The sequence below is a fragment of the Neomonachus schauinslandi genome, chromosome 4 (genome assembly GCF_002201575.2).
Source record: "Neomonachus schauinslandi chromosome 4, ASM220157v2, whole genome shotgun sequence".
NCBI lineage: Eukaryota > Metazoa > Chordata > Mammalia > Carnivora > Phocidae > Neomonachus > Neomonachus schauinslandi.
The window spans coordinates 20036728-20059849 of NC_058406.1; the positions used below are offsets into that span (position 1 = coordinate 20036728).

The following is a 23122-nucleotide window of genomic DNA, read 5'->3' on the forward strand; positions in this document are numbered from 1 at the left end:
AAAGAAAGAAAGAAAGAAAGAAAGAAAGAAAGAAAGAAAGAAAGAAACTATTACTGCCACTCAGAATAGCAGAAGATAGTCTCTCATACAGCTCTTCCCTGCCAACCTCCCAGCCACCTTCACCCATCCCAGAGACCTGCAGGGCAGTTGTTGGGACCCAGCTCTGATGGGGAAGAGAGCGGACATCTGAGTTCTGGGGGGTTGCTGCCCCTGTATGCTCTCTCTTTGGCGCCCCCACCTTTCTCCACACTGCGCATATCACTACTCTCCTCTTTCTCTAGACGCTGCTTTTTACTTTAAGCATCCGGTCAACGAGTATTTGTTGAACACCTACCACAATGCCAGGTCTTGTATGTAGTAGTACAGAACAGAACAGTCTCTCCCCTCATGGAGCTTCTATTCTGGCAGGGCCGGCACATAGTAAAAAAGAGAATACATGGGGGCGCCTGGGTGGCTCAGTTGGTTAAGCGACTGCCTTCGGCTCAGGTCATGATCCTGGAGTCCCGGGATCGAGTCCCGCATCAGGCTCCCTGCTCAGCGAGGAGTCTGCTTCTCCCTCTGACCCTCCCCCCTCTCATGTACTCTCTCTCTCTCATTCTTGCTCTCTCAAATAAATAAATAAATCTTTAAAAAAAAAAAGAATACATGAATAAACATAATTTTAGGAATGCTAAGCTCTGAGAAATAATAAAGCAAGGAAAGGGGGGAGAGAGGGATGGAGGGGAGGGGGTAATCTAGGATGGAGGTCAGGGAAGCCTGCTTCAGAAGTGACTTGAAAGGGGCGCCTGGGTGGCTCAGTCGTTGAGCGTCTGCCTTCGGCTCAGGTCATGATCCCAGGGTCCTGGGATCGAGCCCCACATCGGGCTCCCTGCTCGGCGGGAAGCCTGCTTCTCCCTCTCCCACTCCCCCTGCTTGTGTTCCCTCTCTCGCTGTGCCTCTCTCTGTCAAATAAATAAATAAAATCTTAAAAAAAAAAAAAAGAAGTGACTTGAAGGCAAAGGCCTGAATGAAGTGAAGGGGTTCTAGGCGGAGGGAAGCCCAGGACCCTTTGCAAGGACACACTCATCTGCAGTCTGTGCCCTCAATGGCAGCCTTCCCTGGGGCTTTTCTCCTCTCTCTGTGCTCCCTCCCCCGAGTGCTATCTTCTACCCCTAGAAACTCAAGGACTACTTGCACACCTATGCCTCCCAGGCGTCCTCCTCCTGCCGGATATACTACTGGTAGCCAGCAAGCCAGTGCTGAGAATGTGCCAGGCCCTCCCACCAGTCCTGAGGTAGATACGAACATTATCCTTCTCCTACAGATGAGAAAACAGGCACAAAGAGCCTAAGAAATTCACCCAAAGTCACACAGCGAAGGAATGGAGGAACTAGGATTTGACCACCTCCACCCTCAACTCACCACATCCAACCTGAAATGCATCATCTTCCCCAGTCCCTAGCCTCTCCTCTTCCCTTGTACCCTGCCACTGGCCTGTCACCTCCTTCCCACTGCACCACACTGACTGAGGGAACTACAGTGGTGCCATGGTGGGGGGAGAAGTCAGTGGGGCCTGGGATCTGAGCCCCTCTGGTTTCCTTAAGCCCTAACCTGATCCCTGCCCTCCATCCCCATCCCACAGGCCTGGATGATTCCATTGAAGATCAAAGCTAGAGACAGAGGAAGGAGAAGCAGCCAGTTCCTCTCCCCCTGGGCATATCTGTCACCCCTGGAAAAGTCAGCTGGGGTGGTGTATGTCCCTGGGACAAAGGACAGGCAGGGCTGGGGAAGACGCAGCTCCTTCTCCATACCCTACCCTGCCAGGATGCCTAAGATGGGGGTTGTGAGAGGGGCCTGCCCTGGGGACTGCGCTGCCAGGTTTTCTGCTTCCAAGTTCTTCCCGGCTCCCCCTCTCCTGCTGCTTCGGGGAAGTGCCCCCCCCCAACCCTGCTGCCTTTCCAGATCCTTGAATAAATAATTCAGGTTTTGAAATCTTTCCAGGCCCACCCCTCCCGTGCTGGGAGGGTGCTATCGGGCTAACATGAGTGACGTCACCCAGCTCCTTATCCCAGCCCCAGCATCACGAGGACCTGCCCTGGCAGCACCTCACCTGCCTGGTCACCGTCAGTCCAGACCCTCTACCCTCTCCCTCTCACCCTGGGGCTCATTCACCACAGTCCCCCGGTATCTTCATGCCAGGACCTTACAACCCTCTTCACTTTGTTTTGTCTGCTCAGTACCTCAGCACTTGTGACAGGGTCATTGTGACCTGAAGTCCTATCATCTGGACACTCCATCTTCCCTTTCCCTTGCCACCACCTCTGCCACCCTGGGATCCCTGAGCCCCATCACGTCACAGTCACCCTGACACTGCCAAAGTTGCCCTGGGGGCTTCCCTTTCTATGGCAGCGTCCCATGGCCACCATCCCCCAAGATCCTGTCACCATGCTCATACTGTCACTGCCACCCACTTCCCTGCTCCCTCGTGCTGCTGTCACCATCACCTCCGGGCCCCATCATCTTGGCAGCCCCCGTCATCCTCACCGAGGACGCCCATTCAGCCTCATCACTCGGTCTCCGTCACCCGAATTCCGTCCGTCTCTGCCACCTGAGGGTCCCATCACCCCCACAGTCTTTCCGGGGCCCCTTTCTGCTTGCCCTTACACATTCCCCGAAACCTCCCTAAGACTTCTCCAAGGCTCTCCCACCGGCGCCCCCCGAAACCCCGGCCCGCAGAGGGCGCCGCGTCAAGGACAGCGCGGGCCGAGTGAGGAGGGGGCGGGGCCGCGGCCACGGTCGCTTTTTATGAATGGGGGAGCGGGCGGTGCGAGGCCTCATTACTATGCCTCGCGACGGGCGCTGCGCCCCGGCGCGACGCACCCATTGGCCGGCCGGGCCGCTGACGTCACCGAACCGGGGGCCGGGGGCGGGGCGGGGTGACTCACGCTGCTGCTCCCGCGGCCGCGGGGGCTTCTCGGGGTCCGCGCAAACCCTGCGCTGCCCGGACCCGAGCAGAGCCTCCCCGCGGCCCGGCCGCACCAGGTCCCGAGAGGTGAGTAGTGGGCCCCGCCGCAGGCACCAGGCATCCGGAAGGGCACGCAGGATGCTGGGGCGCGGGGCCGGCGGACAGGCTCCCAGCGGCCGGCAGAGGTCGGAGGTCGAGACCCGGAACCCAGAATCTGGGTTAGCAGGCGGGGACCCAGGGTCCGGGTGCTGACAGCCGTCAGCTGGGTGACCCCGCGTGGGGTGCTCTCTCCTCCAAGGCCCAAGGCCCTCTGAGATTGGTCCTCTGAGATTGGGCTGGCAGGAGTCATCTGAGGCAGGGACCCAGGTGTCCGAGCAGGAGGAGGTGGCTGACTTAGGGATCCAGACATACGGGCAGGATGCGGAGTCAGGCCCCAGATCCAGGTGTCCAAGCAGAAGGAGGGGTCGGACTCAGAGATCCAGGCCTCCAGCAGAGGGTGTCTGTTCCAAAGACCCAGAGGTTCAGGCCGAAAGAGGGGTCTGGCGAGGACAGAAGTATGGGCCCATGTGTGCTGGGGTGGGGCAGAGTTCCTAGGTGGTGTTACCCTGGGAGTGCAGGGTGGGGGCTGGCGGGAGCTTCACGCGCATTCTCTGGGGGCGGAGCCTCGGGCTGGCAATACGGAGAATCGTGAGGGGTCTGGCAAGCCTCAGAAACTGAGCGTCATCCTCCCTGATGGGGAGGGAGCAGAGCTACCCTCAGTCTAGAGATGTGTTTCCCTTCCCCAGTCCTGGGCCTACCCGGCTTCTCATGGATCCTAGGGGCCCCCCATCCACTTATGGTAGTCCTTCATCTGGTTCTCCGCAGGTCACACACGTGGGAGAAAGAGCCCTGTGGGACCCAGGGAGTTGGAAGGGAGAGTGGAGAGACCCAGGACAGCTATAGGAAAATAGGCCCCTGCTGGCGTGGGGGTGTGGGGGGCAGGGGGAGACAAAGGTATCCTGGAAGGAGCCCTTGGAGCATGATTGGGGGACAAGGCACTGGGACCCAGCCAGGTATCACAAGGAGACACTCAGAATGTATCCTGAGGGGCACCTCCTCCCATCCAGACCCCTTCACCCAGCACCCAGCCCTGCCAACTTCTCACAGGGCTTTTCTCCTACAGGTACCATGATGTGGGGTGCAGGCAGCCCCCTGGCTTGGCTCTCCGCTGGCTCAGGCAACGTGAATGTGAGCGGCGCGGGCTCAGCAGAAGGGCCTACAGGCCCAGCCGCACCACTGCCCTCACCCAGGGCCTGGGATGTGGTGCTGTGCATCTCAGGCACTCTGGTGAGCTGTGAGAACGCGCTGGTGGTGGCCATCATCGTGGGCACTCCCACCTTCCGTGCCCCCATGTTCCTGCTGGTGGGCAGTCTGGCTGTGGCCGACCTGCTGGCAGGCCTGGGCCTGGTCCTGCACTTTGCTGCTGTGTTCTGCATCGGCTCGGCGGAGATGAGCCTGGTGCTGGTTGGCGTGCTGGCCACGGCCTTTACTGCCAGTGTGGGCGGCCTACTGGCCATCACCGTCGATCGCTACCTGTCTCTGTACAACGCCCTCACCTACTATTCAGAGACAACAGTGACTCGGACCTATGTGATGCTGGCCCTAGTGTGGGGGGGGCGCACTGGGCCTGGGGCTGCTGCCTGTGCTGGCCTGGAACTGTCTGGATGCCCGGGCCACATGCGGCGTGGTATATCCACTCTCCAAGAACCATCTGGTGGTCCTGGCCATTGCCTTCTTCATGGTGTTTGGCGTCATGTTGCAGCTCTATGCCCAGATCTGCCGCATCGTCTGCCGCCATGCCCAGCAGATTGCCCTCCAGCGGCATCTGCTGCCCGCCTCCCACTACGTGGCCACCCGAAAGGGCATTGCCACCCTGGCTGTGGTGCTTGGCGCCTTTGCCGCCTGTTGGCTGCCCTTCACTGTCTACTGCCTGCTGGGGGATGCCCACTCCCCACCCCTCTACACCTATCTCACCCTGCTCCCTGCGACCTATAACTCCATGATCAACCCCATCATCTACGCCTTCCGCAACCAGGACGTGCAGAAGGTGCTGTGGGCCATTTGCTGTTGTTGCTCCTCTTCCAAGATCCCCTTCCGGTCCCGTTCCCCCAGTGATGTCTAGTCATACGCTGGTGACCCTTCAGCCCTGATCACTACAGAATTCCAGAATGTTAGGTCCTCCCGGGCTTTGTCCCAACCCACCCCCCCAGCTCCACACCCCCCAAGACCCAGCTGGTTCTGGAGTTCTAGGACATTGGATATTTCACAGGATTCTGTCCAGATCCCTACAGGGCCCAGCTGGCTCCACGGTTCTAGAATGTTCAGGTGGCTGAGGTTCCACTCAGAAATGTCCCAGAGCCCAGCTGGCTTGGAGTTCCAGAATGCTGCTGGGTGATTTACAGTGCCATTCCAAGTCCCTAATCTCCCCCTCCCCCTCGACCTTAATCATGTCACTGTACTTTTGGGTTTCTGAGCTAAAGAGTCAGAGAGGTTAGTCACTCAGTTGCCTAGATAGGAGAAAGAAAGAAAAATGTATCTATATATATGTGCACATAGAAAAAGAGTATCTATTTATAATTTATTTATTTACTTATTTATTTATGGGCGGTAAGGGGAAGAGACCCACACCTTGAAATCCAGGCCATACCAGGGTACCCCCAGTCCCCACACCCCCATTGCTGACCTCAGTTCTTAGAGGGGGGAAAGGGAGAAAGAGAAACCACGTATTTTGTTATTATTTTTGCTTATTTTTTATCGAAGAGATCATAGAAACCAGAGCCTTCTCCCCGGGCCCGCCCCTCTCGGGTTTGCTGGGAGAACACACCAGCCTCTGGTTTTTTATTTTTTTAAGAAGCCATCACCTGAGCAACCGAGAATTCCTCTGCGCTGGGGGCCGGCTGCCCTCTGGTGGCCGTTTGGGGGAAACTGCAGCCCGGCCAGGCAGCCGGGACCAGACGCTGCTCCACCCCAACTCCACTCCAGCCTGGCATCCAGCGCCACAGCCAGGACCTGGGGGCCAGGCCCCACCCTGCGGTGCCCTAGAGGAGGCAGGGTGTGAGCCAACACCTGACCCCTCTGCCAACCGGGGCATGGCCTCCAGTGCGTCCCTATTCCGATCCCTGACCCATCGCTCAATAAAAAAAACGATTTTGTGATAAGTATGTTTCTGTCTCAATGTGTGGAGGGGGTGGAGGGGGCCTGATGTGGGGGGAGCCTGGAATGGGAGGGAATTAGGTCAGGCCTGGGAGCCTGTTGAGGGATCTGGGAAAGCTAGAGACCCAGGGTGGAGTGTGGCTGGCAGGCCAATCTAATGGGCCCCTCTGCTCAGACTCGGGCACTTCCAGGCAAGGACCCCAACTTTTTTTTTTAAGATTTTATTTATTTACTTGTCAGAGAGGGAGAGAGAGAGCACAACCAGGGTGAGCGGGAGGCAGAGGGAGAAGCAGGCTCCCTGCTGAGCAATGGGCCCTGATGTGGGACTTGATCCCAGGACCCTGGGATCATGACCCGAGCTGAAGGCAGACTCTTAACTGACTGAGCCACCCAGGCGTCCCAAGGACCCCACCTTATCCTGTGGACAGAAATCAGGGTGCTAGACCCTTCTCAGGTTGAGAATGTCCACGTGCGCTTTTGTCTGGAGCTTTGGCACGAAGTATATGCTCGAAGCATTTCCACTTCCTTAATAACAGCCCCTTCTTTTTTTTTTTTTAAAGATTTTATTTATTTATTTGAGAGAGAGGAGAGAGCACATGAGAGGGGGGAGGGTCAGAGGGAGAAGCAGACTCCCTGCCGAGCAGGGAGCCCGATGCGGGACTCCATCCCGGGACTCCAGGATCATGACCTGAGCCGAAGGCAGTCGCTTAACCAACTGAGCCACCCAGGCGCCCTCATTCCGACTTTCTTTTTTTTTTTTTTTAAGATTTTATTTATTTATTTGAGAGAGAGAGAATGAGAGAGAGCACATGAGGGGGGGGAGGGTCAGAGGGAGAAGCAGACTCCCCGCCGAGCAGGGAGCCCGATGCGGGACTCGATCCCGGGGCTCCAGGATCATGACCTGAGCCGAAGGCAGTCGCTTAACCAACTGAGCCACCCAGGCGCCCAATAACAGCCCCTTCTAACTGTGGGTGTTTGCTGTGTGCTACAGATACTATGCCAGGGGGGCTGCATGCGTGACCTTGTTTAGGCTGCACTAGCGTCCCATGGCACAGATAGTACCTTCTCCATTTTATAGCTGAGAAAACTGAGGCCGAGGGAGGGTTAGTGACTGGCCCAAGGGAACATCCATTTCCACAACCTGTGCTCTATTAGCCAATGGCCTCTCCTCTCCTTCCTTCCCAAGTCTGGGGCTTAGGACATTCTGGTCCCTGATTTGTGTTGGGGTTCATTCTCAGAGCCAGAGGCCACATTTGGGAGGAGGTTGGATGAAGTATGGTCATTCTGAGGCTGGAAGAGCTTCTTTTCTATCCAAAGGTGAGTGATGGTAAGTGTGTGCATCTGAGGATGTAAGTGTGCAGGTCCCTGAGTGTTGGGTGTTCTGGAACCAGAAGGAGTATGTTCACCAGGCAAGGGCAGGAGCAGGTTTGGAAGTGTGGCTAAAGAGGAAGCCGTTTCTTGACTAGCAAAGCCTCCCAGCCTCCCAAGCCTCCCAGGAAGGCAAAGCCTGGAGATGGGACCCTTAGAATACCCTTCCATTGTACAGACAGGGAGACTGAGGCCTGAAGAAGAACAGTCACTTGCTCAAGCCCACACAGCTGTGCCAGGCTAGGACTCCGGTCTTTCTCCATTTCCCTGGCTAGAGCTCTTTCACCTATTGTTCAAGGCTCCTCCCCAACACTGGCCACAGGACTCCAAGGGGAGTGGAGCTGCCAACCGCGGCTGGGTCAGAGCCGGTGGAAGGCAGACCTGGGCTGAGCTACACACAGCTCCAGTCCAAATATAAAGCAGGGTGTGGCCCACCAGGTCAGGTGGGGCCTTCTTTCCCCGCCTTCCTGGAAGGTCCCTGGAAAAAGACACCCACTCAGCAAGCACCTCCCCCATGCCAAGCTTTGGCCCAAATATTTCACACATCACCATGGCCCTTTGGGTGGTATTATTGTTCTCCCCATCTTACAGAAGAGGAAGTTGAGGCTCTGAGAGGCCCTTATTCATTCACTGCCATCCTTGTGGATGTAAATTTCATAGGGGAGACAGTAATAAAGAGACAAGTTTAAGATTTGGCAATGTCAGAGAGTTCAGAGTCCTGGGAGAGAAATAAAGTAGGGAAGGGGCACAGGGAGTACATGTAAGCCTTAAATGAGGGCTCCCAAGAAAGGCCTTACTGAAGGTGACAACTGATCTGCCTAGAGTCACATAGCAAAGGGCTGAACTGGGATTTGAATTCAGATCCATTTGACTCCAAATCTGTTTCTATCCTGGGTAAGGGAGTGAGTTTCAAGAGCAACTCAGAAACAGCAAGCAAGGAAACCCCGGGCAGGGAGCCCTGTTCCCAGGCTAGGGAGAAGTTGGGGTTCTCCAAGCTACCCACAGATCTCTGGGAGGGGCGGTGTGAAGAAGGGCCTCCTTGCTGCCTCACCCATGTTCCCAAGGAGGACTAGGGGGAACCAGAAGGAGAGGGTCCAGGTGCCCACACTATTCTGGGCAGGCTTGGCCCTTTGCCTCCCCCTCCCAGCTTCTGGCTCCAGAGCTCAGGAGAGCCTAATGCTTTTTGTCTGGGAGGGCCTGTGGTAGGCCTCCATGCTGCGGGCCCTCCTCTTTTTGCCTGGGTATGGTAGTATGGTGGATCTGGGGCGTTTCTGGGAGCCCGTATCTAGGGTCTCTCTGCCTTCGGTCCTGGGCCCAACCTGAGGGAGATCTCAATCTGTTCCTCGGGTTGAAGCCTATGTGTGTGGTGGGGTTGGCTGGCTTCTCCTTCCTCCAGGGATTCTGTAGCTACAGCTCAGGTCCTCCCTGCACCCCTACCCTGTGCTTCCTCCAGGAAGCCTCCTTAGCTAAGTCTTCCCATGGCCATGAAGATGTGGTTCATACAACACAGCTTGCTATACTTCTCGAGTAAATATTATAGAGAAGTCTTGCCCTTAGGGGCCCCTGAAGGCAAGGCTGTGTGTCCCCCTCCAACTGAGGGTCCCCGAGAGAAGGAACATGCCTGCCCTCTCAAACTGAAGACTTCTATGTCTCTTTCCGCCTCAGATTCATCTGGTACTCAGCCCGGAGCTACTCGGCACTGCATGCCTGGTGCGTGTGTGTGTGTGTGTGTGTGTGTGTGTATTTTGGGGTGGGGAGTGTCCAAGCCCCTGACACTTTTCCAACCCCACACCTGATCCCACCAGCTACAGAGGCTTGGGAGGTGAGCTGGGCAGTGGCTCGGGGGAGGCAAGGGCAGGGGCCCAGGGCCCTGCCTTCCTGCCTGGGTAGGCTCTAGGGCCCATCTTTCTTTCCCTTCTTCCCAGGTCCTGTGTGGGGGAGGGGAGGAGCCCCGAGTGCTGAGCCCCCGCTGGGGCCATGACCGCCTCTCCCTGCAATAAGTGAGGAGACAGCAGCTATTAATATAAGATGAGTTCACGGGCTCACAGCTTCCGCAGGCTGGAAAACAGGCTCCCGGGGCTGGGGGCTGCGGCAAGTCTGGTCGTCTGTCAGATTCTCTCCTGGATCCCGGAGCCCGCCAGCCCCACATTCCCCAGCTCTTGACACGCTGAGACCTGTATGCGTGCAGACCTATGGGTACACACACATGGGCACACGCAGGCCGTTCAGAGAACACACACAAAGCACATACATCCAGACCCAGGTGTATCTGCACACTGGTACACACACAGATATCATTGCACACTTGTTAACAGACCACGTCAACTTCATGTGCAGTTTGCATGAGGAAGCACATTCGTCAGCGTGTGTACACACGCTTGCACACACGAGTATGCACACACAGACTTACCCTTGTATACGTGTGTGCACATGGGTCCAGACATGCTTGCATACCCAGACCCATTTGCACACCATCGCACACCCACATGTATACAGACACAAAACTGCACACGTATGTACAGAGGGTACCCGGTCAGGTACACACCTTTGCATATAGGACCACGTTCAAGGACAGGAATGCATGTATATATGCCCCTTTGCACGCACAGTCACACAGGCTCCCCGCTGCTATCAGTGCTCAGCAGTCAGGAATTCACAGGCAGACCCTCGGTTTCCAGCCACCAGGCTGGCTCAGCCTCCCCTCCCGTCTCTCCCCTCCCCCACCCCCATGACAGGCAGCAAGGGCTCCTGCCAACCTCAGCGCCTGCCTTCGGTTTCCTGCCCCCCAGGGGTCCCCAGATCCCTGATTAACCCCCTCGCTAATTGGCCACCAGCCCCTTGACTTTGCTGCAGGCCTTCTCGGGAGCTGGGAGCGAGAGAGGCTGCAAATTGGCCAAGCAGGATGGGTCTGGGGAATAGAGTGCGGGGCTGGGGTGGGGGTGCTGTAAGCCCCGGGCCTGGCTGGAGCCAGCACTGCAGGCCCGATGCCAGGGCTTAGGGGAACACTGACATCACAGTCTCTGCTGAGGGCACCCCTATGATTCGTGTGTACACAGTCATGTGAAGCCTTCCCGGCACACACACTTACACACACTCACCAGTCACGTGCATGGACATGATTCACTCCACTTTTTTACACAAATGCATGTGAACATCTGCACATACCCAACTACATTCGTGAACAAACCCAGTACGTGTACAACATCTGACACGTACATATTTTACCTGCTAGATACACAGGAACCACTTATACGCGTACATCCAAACACAACTCGTCTGAACACACGAATGCAGTCATAGGCATACAGGCTTGCAAGCACGCACACTTACGTGTTACCCAGACCTCTGAATATGTGCCTCAGTGTACTTGTAGGCATATATGAACATGCATCTACATGTGAGTGTGCACCCATGGAGTCCAGGCACGCATGCACACGCCACTCACGTGTGTGGTAACTTGATGAACAAGCTACCGGTGGCCACCGAGCAGGGAGAACCCTCCTTAGCCCGCCTCCGGTTCTGCAGAGGAAGCACAAGGTGTGCGCAGGCTGCTGGTCAGGGTGGGGAGTGGTGGAACCCACCAGGGTGCAAGTGGCCGTTTCCCAGCCTCCTGGGACCTCCGCTGGGTTCCCCTCAGCCTTCAGGGCTCCAAGCAGAGGGGCAGAGCTTCTGGGGCGTCTGGCTGGCTCAGTCAGTGGAGCATGAGACTCTTGATCTCGGGGTTGTGAGTTCAAGCCCCATGTTGGGTATAGAGATTACTAAACAAAACAGAACAAAACAAAAACCTTTAAAAAAAAAAAAGGAGGGGCGGAGCTTCTGGCTTTAGTCTCTGTTGTTCCTGTCTCCTTGGCTCTGGGCCTGAGCCCACAGGGAGAGTTCTACTCTCTTGTAGGCAGCTTGGGGCCCACAAGAAGAGGATTTCTAAGTCCATGCCTGCTGCCAACTTGCTGTGTGACCTTGGGTAAGTTGCTGTGCCTCTCTGTGCCTCATATCCTCAGCTGTAAAATAGCACTAAAAAGCTTTGGTTGGTAATCCTCCCAGGACTGGCCTGAAGCATGCATGGGGTCGTGTTTATGGATGTGCTTTACTCAGGCACATTGCGTTTGGGAGAGGTGTTATTTCCCAAGACGGTGCGACTCCAGGGTGGAGGGGTCACGTACATCATGGTCAACTTAACTCTTCATTGAATAGGTGAGGCAGCTGAAGCCCAGAGAGGGAGCAGCAACGTGCGAGCTCGAAGACCTGACCTCTGACCTCTTGGCCAGGAAGTCTGCTTCTCTTTAAATATGTATACAGTGGGAGCAGGTGCGTGCACAGTTCCCGAGGTAAGGGCGGGGTGGCTGCCTGCTGAGGGGGGAGCGGGGCTATGCAGGACTCCCGCCACCACTGTACTGAGGATTCTACCGCCAGAGATTCCTTTGGGTGTGAGAGCCTTTTTTCTTTTTCTTTTTCTTTTTGTCCTCCAGCTTCAGACCTCCCTCTAGACACCCTCACCTCCTGCGGCAGAGGGACTATGAGGAGCACCTGAAACTGCTCCCAGCCTCGTTACGAAGGGAGCTCGCAGACAACCACCCCAGAGGCGAACTCGCAGGAAATGGTGCCAGGTTGCCCTGGTCCCTGGGCGGCCAGGAGGGGGCAGTGAGGAGCTGGCGGCGGCAGCGCGAAGGCGGGGGCAGGCGAGGACCGAGTGAGGCTCGCCTGCGATGATGTGTTCCTGTAACTGTGTGCCGGTCTGTGTCCTTGTTTGCACAAGGGCAGGGCTCCGTGGACGGAGTGTGCCGTGTCCCTGGGCCCGGGATCCCGTGTGTGCCCGCTCACGTGTTAGGTGTCGCCTTGTGTGTGTCTCCGGGTCTTTGTGGCTGAATGTGCGCGCCGTGCCCTGAGCACCGTGTGTCTGTGGGAAGCCCCAGCCCGCACGTGGGAAACCCACTTTGTTCCCAGGCAGCTCAGGGTGCGAGGTCCTTCCAACTTCAGGGTCCAGGACAGTCGGGCCCTCAGGCCGGCCCACTTGATTTCAAAGCGGGAGTACAAATAACGGTGCCCCGTAAAAGTGGGCGCCAGAGGGTGGGGTAGAGCAGCACGGGAAAGCGTAACACGCCCCCTCGGACACCGAACCCCGTGGTTCCGGACGGGAGAGAACCCAAAAGCCGTTGAGGCTGCATGGCGGACAGAGCACGATGTCGGGCTTGAGAGAGACCGGGGTTTGAGGTGTGGCTCTGCTCCCGGCCAGCTGCACGGTCTGCAGCGACTCGACCTCCGAACTTGTTTTTCTCACGTGCACAATGAGACCCTTCCCTCCTAGGGCCGAAATGGAGCGCGTGCAGTCCTGGGCAGGTAGTAGGCACTCAGCACATGCTCATTCTTCTCAGGATTAGCCCCGAGAGGTGAAGCGCGGGGTCACAGCTCCCAAGCGGAGGAGCCGGAATTTAAGCTGCGGCCGCCTGCTTCCCAGAACCACATTCCTCCCCTCCACTTCCCCAGCAAGGGCGGCTCCCGACACCACCATTTTGTCTTCTCCCAGGGCGGGCGTCTGGCTGCCTGTCAGTCACCGGCCTCGGGAAGCCAAGTGCTGACTAAACACAGGCCTGAGCCGGAGGGTGGAGCGAGGGGCTCCGGCGAGGCGAGTCGGCTCCCGCGCCCCCTCCCCTGCACCCCCACCTCCAGCGATGAGCTCAGCGCGCCTGGCGTAGCAGTTGCTGACAATTCAAAACTTCTGCCCCCTCTCCTGGGACGCCAGTGGGTGCCTCTCTCTCCCCGAACAGCAGGCGTGACCAGCGGAGTCACCAACCTTGCTCCCAGCCCCTCTCCCGGGGCCACCCCACTGCGTCCGCTGGGCCCGGAACTGGAACTGGGTGTCTGCCCATAAATTACCCCCAGGGACAGTCACCCGCAGCAGCTGTGCTCGGAACAACCGTTGCTTCCTGGGTAGGTCATTTTTTTGGGTCAGAATAGAAACCCAGCCCCTTCGCCTTCCCAGACAGGAGAGGGGGTGTACAGCAGCCTGAACTTTTTATCGGATTCCACTGAAAATCATTCTATTTAAGGTAAGTTGCTTGGGTCTGAGAGGCAGACAAGATGCCAGCCAGATGTTGGGAGGCAACATCAGCATTCTGCCAGTGCTGCTCTTCCGCCTGATGGAGGGGCCACCAGCATGTCTCCCCTGGTCCCCACATACACCCTTCGCCAGCTGAGGAGGGCCTGGGGACTTGGGCTTCTGAGTCCCCCAACTTGGGTCTCCTCCTAAACCCAAACGGTTTCCAGCCTTCACCTCCACCTCCCACGCAGGATGCACCATCCAGACCCTGAGGCCTCCTGCTCCTCGAGCCCGCCCACACAAGCCCTCCCTCCAGAGCTCAGGCCGCCACCTGCGGCTATTGATGTTGTCCCCTTCCACTTTGTTGCGTGCGTGCACGCGCGCGCGCGCGCACACACACACACACACACACACCAAAGGTGGCTGAGTAGCTACAAAGATTTATCAAATTATTTAAAATGTTGGCATTTACATATTTGCATGTATTACATAAAATCGTTACATGGAATCCTCAGGTCATGGGGTGCTGACGTGGTCCACACATGAGCCTGGCAGGGAAACAAAGGAGACCAGGCTTGGAGCCACAGGGCTTTAAAAAACTGGACGTCCTCCTAAGGGCCTAAGAGGAGCAGGGCGAAGAGGAAGGGGTCACCTCACGGGTGTGGTTTAACCCCACCCTCCCAGATCTCTAACGCAATCTCCTTTCCCACCCTCAGGGGAGAAGGACCCACTTCCAGACTGTATCCCTACTACATAGATGCCCACTCCCTAAAATCGATGTGGCAAACACACCCAAGAATCCACTGGAATAGGTCCTTATAAATATATTTATATCAGAGAAAACAAGGCACTTTGGGAGCATTACAGCTGACTCTCCTACATGTACATCATTCTAGACAGAAAGTAAAAATTGGTTAGTTTCTCAAGTGACTTAACTGAGTCAAGTTAATACAATAACAGAATTGTTCCCTAGCCCTCACTGAGGCACAGAATGAGGCATATCTCCTAGTGACACCTGGTCCCAGGTCTGCTGGATCCCAGCAGAGCTCAAAGCCTGATGCCCCCAGGAGGCCTGACATCTCTCCTGAGCAAAAGCCCCTCGCCCTGGGGCGCTGGCCCCCTCTCCAGGCCCCGAAGTCAGGTGAGGGGGGCTGCGGAGGGAGGCAGGCGAGAGCAAAGCTGGGACACGGTGGGAATGCTTAAGCAGGGTCACCAAAGCCACAGAGACCTCAATCTGTCCAAGCTGGCGCTGCAGAGCCGGAGGACCGGCGCCACGGGAAGAGATTTCACATTAGCCCTGACAACACCGCCTCGGCTCTGCGGTGACATTGGCCAGGGTCATTTCTGAGGGCGCTTGAGCTTCCGCTGGAGGCGAGCTGGAGCTTGGGCCAGCTGCTCTGACCTCCAAGGGATGGCAGAGCCTGCGCCCCCCCTGCGGCCGCTCCTTTGGAATGTAGTCCTCACAAGCAGGGTGAAGCCGCAAGTCACTTCTGACATGCCGACTGGAAGCTGGGTCCCTGGGCCACAGGAATGGGGGCAGGTCCCCTGGGCTGGGCAGACTAGGGAAGGGAGGTGGCTCCTTGGCTTCAGCGCTTAAGAGTCCTTATGAGCCACTGTCCCACACTCTCATCAACCTCGGCCCAGTTTAAATCACTAAACTTTGCATTCTACAATTACAGGATTCCAAAGACACACAATTACCTGCAAAGGGTCCTTTATCATCTTAAAGGGCTCTGGGTTTAAAGAAGTGGGTTTTTTTTTGTTGTTGTTGTTTTATGTGGGTTTTGTTTTGTTTTTTTGTTTTTGGTGCACATACGCATAAATAGAGCCCAGAGGGCCTCTGGGCTGACTGGGTCCCCAGCCCCCCAAGCCGAGGAGGCTTCTCCTCGGCTTCGCAAGGCCGGCTGCTACAAAGCGCAGAGCTTGGCTGCATGGATTTTAATGAGGGCGCCAGGCAGAGCGGTGCTGTTGCTCTCCGGGACTTGCAGATCATTACCGAACCAGCTGTAGGATGAGAACACAGCACATCGAAACCCTAGGAGGTCACTGAGCTAATGATCTAATCCTACCTTCCGCAGGCAGCGCCCCCCCCTCCCCCCCCCCGCCTTCTGCCCCCAGCCCTTTCCAGGGCGGACTGTGTCCATTCCAGAAGCCAGGCCAACACCGCCCCCTTCAAGGTCAGAGCAGAATGATAGCGAGTGGTGCTCGCTCCCCCTTTTCCGGAAAGGAGGGGGATGGGGGTAATTTAGTCAAAACCATTAGGCCCAAACCCTGGCCTGGCCAGGCCCCAGGACTTCTATTTGGGAGAACCACTGCCCTCCACTTGCCTCTCCAGCCACTGCTGGGCTGCAGCCAGGGACACCTTCAACAGCCATCTTAGGGTTCTAAGGAAAGCACCTTCAGCTTCCAAAGTGCAAGGCGGGAAGCAAGGTGGGGGCACACACCGCTTGGTATGCTCAGCACTGGAGCATGGTGCCAGCCCTGTGCCACAGACACCCGATTGGGGAGGGGGAGGAGGGTAAATTCTGCAGCGGCCCCAGCAGGAGGGCATGCTGGCCCCTAGAGGCTCAGTCCCCATGCCAGAGTTCAAGGAAAGAAGGCAGAGGGGGAGCATCCAGCCAGGGCACAGCAGTAGTACCCATGATTACACACTCTCCTCAAGCCGGAGGGGTTTATGAGGGCTTTGGCAATTACTACAACCATTTGCTGTGCTGGGTAGAGACAGATCCTGTTTCTCTTTGTTTCAGGGCTCTGAAAGCTGGAGAAGCCAGGAGAAGCCGGTTTCAGCATAAGAGGCTACACAATAGTTAGGGCAGAAGAGAAGAAACCTCACTGTTGGCCAAAGCTGACCAGTTTTTTTCTGAATAATAGCACCTGTGTATTAGCTCTGGGAACAGGGGGAGTGAGGGAGGGAACATCACTGCACGCAGTGAGGAAGGAGCTGGAAACAAGACCCAGAGCCCCTCTGCCTTTCAGCCCTCCTCACGGCTGCCAGGCCCCCCTAGGCAGCTACCTGAGGCAGCCACCAGCCTGAGGGACTGAAGTTTCTACAGTTGGCAGAATCTATGCTTAAATTGGGGAAATAAAAGGGGGACGAGTTGCAGAGGAATTGAAAACAGCACCTGTAAAAGCTGCGTACCCCCTTCCTTCTCTCACTACCTCTGGTCCCCCAGAAGGGCAGCTCCCAAGGCCATGTGGTTCAATGGTGATAGTAAAGGGGGAGCAGAGAATTGTAAGACAGGCTATATGGGTCTGAGCAGCACAGATAGGCCTGGCACTGGCTCTGAGCCCTCCTACTGGGACTCCCACCTATGGTGAGGTCTGGAGTAGCACAGAGCCAAGACTGTTCTGCCTCGTCTCCAGCAAGTGCCCACTATTTGGTCCCAGAAGGCACAGGTGACTTGGAATCAGGAATTCTGGGCTCTAGAGTTGTCACCATCCAATGTGTGACCCGGAGCAAGTCATTTCCCATTTCTAGATTTCAGCATCATTAGGAGCATAAGATCCAAGGAGTTCCACCATTCTTCCAGTTCTGCAGTTCCAAGTCTCTAAGCTTGGCTCCTGACAGTCGGCAGAGGTCCAGATCCCTGCGTGTCAGGGATAGTTTGGTCATGGCTATTAGAGGTCTGAACTGGGCTGTGGTGCCTAGAGGACCTGGTAGTGAGGGAGGGGCATTTAAAGGACATGTGAACACCTAGAGAGGGAGACTGGGAAGGAGGCAACAACTTCAGCCTTCAGAAAGGCACCATTTCTGGGCAGAGGGGGAGACACTCTTTAGGGCCTGATGGCTCCTAGAATAAAGGGCATCCAGACATAGAGATGGCTTAGCAAAAGGAAGCTCCCCCTGCTGACCAGGGCAGAAAAGTGTGGCAGTCTGGCTGCTAGGGCATGTGGCCTGCTCAGCCCTCTCAGTGCACGGGAAAGGGGCTGGCCGTACCCCTGCAGGCTTTAGGACCAGAAGATGGCTGGCATTATTTGAAGGGTAAGGATTTTGGAAGGAGACCACAGTTGAAGATGGCTCCCAGGGGAAGGTACCAACTCCAATCTAAACCCAATCAAAGGGATCTGCTTGGGAGTTTTTCCTTCTCTTCAATATGCAACAGTCACTTGAAGGGAAGAGGGAACATCTCAGCTACTGAATCTCAGGAGCCCATGGGGCCTGTCCATGGGGAGATGGGAAAATATATGTTGATTTAGAGGAAGCACTTGGATATATCTTTGGTTGCTTCAGGGAAGACTTTGGCCCCTTGAAATTCTTTTTTCCTCCCTTTTCCCCCCATTAGACTGTTCAGATATGCATCAAAGGCAGCAGGAGGGAAGAAAAAGGAGGTGGGCAGCAGGCAGGAAAGAGTTAATCCGACCAGTCGTCCTCATCAAACTCAGAGGAATCATCCTCGGAGTCGCTATACTCCACGGCAATCCGACGGGACAAGATGGTGGCTACGTCGTTGCCCACAACATCACGCTTCTCTTGTTCCTGCTGCTCCTCAACCCTGCGCAGCTGAAAACCTGATATGAGAGAGAGAAGGGTTTAGAAGGCGAGTCAATCTCAAAAGGTCTCAGGATCCACACAGGACCGAGGAAGGGGGAGTGGCCAGGGTGGACGGAGTCAGGGAAAGGCGGTGGGGGGAAGAAGGATCCTCTGAGAAAGCAAAGAGGGAAAGGGGGAAGCAAGAAAAGAAGGAAGGATGAGGCTTTATCCAATTCTGGCCCCGGTGCTGTAGGCATGTTGGAAAGGAAGCCTGTCATTCTTTCCTTTTCCACATATCAGGCTGGTGAGGATGGTACTTCTCACCGAGGCTCTAGGGGGGGAGGGGTCACCGAATCATACCCACTGGGCACTCAGTCTGCCCAGTTCATTGCTTATTGCTGAGCTCAGCTGCCCCAACTCATCTCCCCCAGACAATCCTTTAGTTCCAGAAGGCTCACAAACAGAAGATACCACTCTAACCCACTGGGACCAGACCTGACCTCTGACAGAAAGAGAATAAATGCTCCACAAAGGTGAGGTGATGAGGGAGGGCAGGAAGGTGGGAAAGAAGGGAGGGAAGGGGACAAAGAGGGAAGGGGAATAGGAGAAAAAGGGGAGGATGGGATGAGAAAGGGGAAAGAGAAAAGGGAGGAAGGATATGAAAGGCACAAAAGTGGAGGACAGGACATGACTGAGTGTGGCCAGAGAAGTACCTTCTAGGGTAGTGATGCTTGGTTTTCTCTGGGGCACAAAATGAATGCAAACACAGGCAAAACATTTTTTGTCAAGGAGTTCAAAGACCCAAGTTAAGAATCCCTTACTTTACTTACTTATTTAAAGTAATCTCCACACCCAAGGTGGGGCTCGAATTCACGACCCCAAGATCAAGAGTCGCCTGCTCTTCTGACAGCCATCCAAGGCCCCAAGAATTCTTTACTTTAAACTAAGATGGAAAGAAATCTACAACTCCCTATTTTTAGAGCGAAGCCTTTCTTTAGGCTGATCTGAGGCCTGAGGTCCCACCCAATCTCTCCCCACCCAATGAAAGCTATCCCCTAGGAAGGGCACAGAACCCCTAGCCCACCCTCCAACCAGTCATCCGGCTGCAGAAAGACAAGGCCTCATGGTCCAGGACCCAGCACTGGGAATTACCTTGACGTATGGCTGAAAGTAAGTCGCTGCGGGCATCGCTCACAGGAGGCAAGGAGGACTTAGGCTTGGTGGCATCAGAAAGTGGTGGTGGTGCGACAGACGGGCTTTCTGTACCACTGAAAGGGAGAGGAGGGGGCCCCGGAGGAGGGGGAGGAGGGGGAGGGGGAGGTGCGCCGCCTCCTCCTGGTTGGGACAAGGGAGGTGGTAGCAGAGTTGGGTAGTCAGCTGCGGGTGGTGGGGGAGGAGGTGGAGGGGCAGCAAAATCGGGGTGAGGTGGGAAAGATGGGGGTGAAGGTGGTGGTGGGGTCCCTGGAGACCCAAATCCTCCAGGTGGTGGAGGGGGTGGAACGCCCATCAGTGGAGGCGGAGGCGGAGGGGCAGGTGGTGGGGCAAACCCGGGTTTGGAGCCTGGTGGAGAGCCCAGAGGAGGAGCTGGTGGTGGATGGCTTGGGCTGACCACGCTGGATCTTTTGGGTCCAGCTAAGCCAGGCCCTCTTTGGTTGCTGTCTGCTGGGCAGCTAAAAGGACAAAGAAGAGACCCACCATCACGCTCCGCATGCAAACATACACCTCTAATTAAGCTTATCTACGAGCTTAGGTTCATTTTGGTTGACTACTATCATTTCATTTTAGCTCAAACAGAAAAAACCTGAGAATGGTCAGAACAGACCAACAATGCAATGGGCAGCCTCATAATGCAGTAAGCTTCTCATCAGCAAAGGAATGTAAGCAGAAATTGAGAAAAGCTATTGAAAGAAGTGTAGACTGGGATTCTTCTATTAGGTAAGGGTTGGCCAAGGTCATCTCCTAGGTCCTCCTCAAACCTTCCAGCTTTCCAAGGGAAGGCACCCTCCTGAACCCTCCTCTAGGAGGGACAGTCAGTTTAATCCTGGAACCAGGACCAAGAAGGCATGCAAGAAGAACTGGAATAGGGGCGCCTGGGTGGCTCAGATGGTTAAGCGTCTGCCTTCGGCTCAGGTCATGATTCCAGGGTCCTGGGATCGAGCCCCGCATCGGGCTCCTGGCTCAGCAGGGAGCCTGCTTCTCCTTCTCCCTCTGCCTCTCTCCCTGCTCATACTCTCTCTCTCTCTCTGTATCTCTGTGTCTCAAATGAATAAATAAAATCTTTAAAAAAAAAAAAGAAGAACTGGAATAAAAATCCAAACATCACCCACCCACTGGGCTCTATTCCTCAGGCTATTATCATTCACCAGATCTTGTGAGGGCAGGAAACCCAAGCCAAGCTGACCAAACCTGAGCAGGGCACAGATCTAGGTAAATGCACCTCCAGTGTTCATGTGGAAAATCCTGAGAAGGGATGAGGATCTGAGGGTCAGCAGAGATGGGAAATGAATGTGCCACCAGACTTCACCCGGGCTGAGAGACGACTCAGGCGTGCCTCTCCCGGGTCAGGTATGCTTGGCTGCAGCTGCAGGGTCTCAGGCCATGTGTGAGGCTGAAGGATTTCTTTTTCCACCTTTGTACCTGCCCTCCACTAATAGTTATTCCTTAGAAAAAAGCGTCCATCCTGGAACTTTCCACAGACCTTCAAGCCTGAGCTGCATCTGACAGGGCAACCAGCAGGAAGTGATCTGGGATGAGTGGTTTCAAGAGCCAAGAAGAACGGGGCTGGGTTAGGGGGAGGGGTTACAACACCACTTTAGGTATCCCTCTGAGGGGTCCTCAACATATCCAATCTCTGATGAAACAGTATCCAAGGAGAAAAGTGTACCTTTCAAAGCTCTCATCTGTCAGGCATCAGAAAGGGAAAAGTAACTGAGCAAACACTGAATCTGAACATTCCTCAGACAGACCCCCTTTCAGCCATTACTTTCTAACTTCCCTTGTACACCTCTGCCACATATCAGTACGGACAGAGTCTAAGTTTCACCTCCCTTTTCCTTTGTTCCATTCTTTCCAGCAGTGAAATGAACCAGAACAGGGTAGAAAGGTGAATGACTGCTAGGTTTCTAGATAACTGGGCAAGATGTCTGTTAAATATTTTAAGGACAGCAGATTACACCACTTCATTTCATGCTGAGTTAAAGCTAAGTAAAAACAACAAGAGATAAGTTGGTGATCTCTAGCTGTTCCAGTATAGCTACTAGTTAAGAATACGGGCACTGCAGATAGAATGACCTCTTTCCAGTCAGGGCTCTGCCTCTGACTGGCTGTGTGGCCTTAGGTAAATTCACTGACCTCTTTGTGCCTTACCATTTACTCATCTGTAAAATGGGTACCTACCTCAGGAGGGCTGTTGTGAGGATGAAGCAACATATACAGTGTTTGGCATAATGTCTGGCACCTTACAGACACTTAATAAAATGTTAATTATTTCTATTCTCTAGACAGACTTGCCTCAAGTTATTTTACTGGTCCTGCCCTGAATTGGGAACACTTACTTTGTTCTATTTTTTTTCCTTAAGATTTTATTTTCTTAGGTAATCTCTACACCCAACACGGAGCTCGAACTCACAACCCTGAGATCAAGAGTCGCACGCTCCACTGATTGAGCCAGCCAGGCGTCCTGAAGAACACTTATTTTGTTCTTGAGTATGTAACCACCCAGAGTGACAGGAGAAAGAGTACCATTTACCTGAATTCTGCTGGTGGGGGAGGCAAGCTATCCTCAGAGAAGGAAGGAGAAGGTGGAGAAGTGGAGTCTGACAGCGGTGGTGGTGGGTAGCTGTTTCCGTCCACATTTTCAACAGGGCCAATACTGCCATTTTGGTACACCAAGGTGGGTGGGTACCTGAAGATGAACCCCATGCCAAAACTGTCATTTAAAAAGTGTGAGTGGTACTCTCATGTTTTTTTTTTTAAAAGACCCTACAAAAATGCATTTGATACAAAAGCTTTTAGGAAGAAAGAAGTAAGAATATTCCCCACATATTTTCTGCTATTCTGAAATTTTATTTTAGGACTAAATTCAGGATTAAAATTTAGGACTAAATTCTATTAAATATCTCCCAGATATTCCTGCTGGATTCAGAGGAATGGGATTCAACACAGATAATCTAAACCATGCTGTTCCTTTCCCAGGGTTGGTTGGACTTGTCAAATCCAGCAGTTCTTTCAAATTCTCTCCCAAATGTTAAGAGCAGCCTATACCCAAATTCCAAAGTCTATCTTGTGGCAAAGGGCAAAGCCAAGCCCCAAGGCTAGTGAGCTGCAAACACGTGACCGGCACACAGCCTGGTTTGGAGGTCAGCAAGCCTCTGGAGTACTCAAAGGCCAAGGAGGCATTTGATTGCAAAACCAAGCTGAGGACAAATACAAGTTGCTGTGTGGTAGCTAGACTCGGTCTCCCTGCCAGCTCTCTTAGCCAACACGACGAGCTGCCAACTTAAGGAGGGTGCTAGGGCCTGTGCCTCATGAAAACCTGCCCCTCAGACCACTGGGCCTTGGGTGAACAACAAACCTCCAAATGACACAAATACACCAAACAGCAGCTAGCAAAATATGGTTGGTTCTGCTCCATCTCCCCCTTCTCTCCACCACTGCTGCGTTCTAAAGAACTCATCTCAGACAGACCCTGGAGAGAAGAGAGTTGGAGGGAACTAACGAATCAAATGATACTCTGATACAGAAAATCCCCAAGGCCTGGAGCCCTGTAGGCTTGGTACAACTCTTTATAGGTTCACCAACAAGCATACCCAGGCAGACCTGCCATGTAGCCGAAACCCAAACTTCTTGGACAACAGGAAAATGGGAGGCAAAGTCCTCATTTTCACCAGCCCCATTCCACACACAAACACAACAGAAACCAAACACATAATATCTGGCATTCTGAACGTGCAAGATTCTGGCCTCACAGTCATAGAACCTAGGACAAGGCCTGTCTGAACAGGATGGGGCCATGGAACAAAATGGCCCCTTTTACTGGGAGGTGAAGGTAATGAAGGTACCCTCAGGGCTGATTTCCCTGTAGAGAAAAGGTTCATTTTTTCTCTCACCATCT

The 23122-nt window shown here is 54.7% G+C and overlaps 2 protein-coding genes across 3 annotated transcripts in view; one reads left to right on the forward strand and one right to left on the reverse strand.

The window, feature by feature from the left end:
* The first annotated feature begins 4111 nt into the window (after positions 1–4111).
* Positions 4112–5105, forward strand: GPR3 (G protein-coupled receptor 3). Its single transcript, XM_021683603.1, is given in 2 exon segments — positions 4112–4594; positions 4596–5105. Coding segments are annotated over 2 exon segments (993 nt in total).
* An 8858-nt stretch (positions 5106–13963) lies between these two features.
* Positions 13964–23122, reverse strand: part of WASF2 (WASP family member 2) — a 75062-nt gene continuing 65903 nt past the window's right edge. For both annotated transcript variants that reach the window (XM_021684153.2, XM_021684154.2), the window contains exons 7-9: positions 21758–21913; positions 19162–19679; positions 13964–18047 (exon numbers count right to left, since the gene is read on the reverse strand). In XM_021684153.2, the coding sequence (XP_021539828.1) occupies positions 17890–18047; positions 19162–19679; positions 21758–21913 (832 nt within the window). In that variant the 3' untranslated portion in view covers positions 13964–17889. The remainder of the gene's footprint in view (positions 18048–19161; positions 19680–21757; positions 21914–23122) is intronic.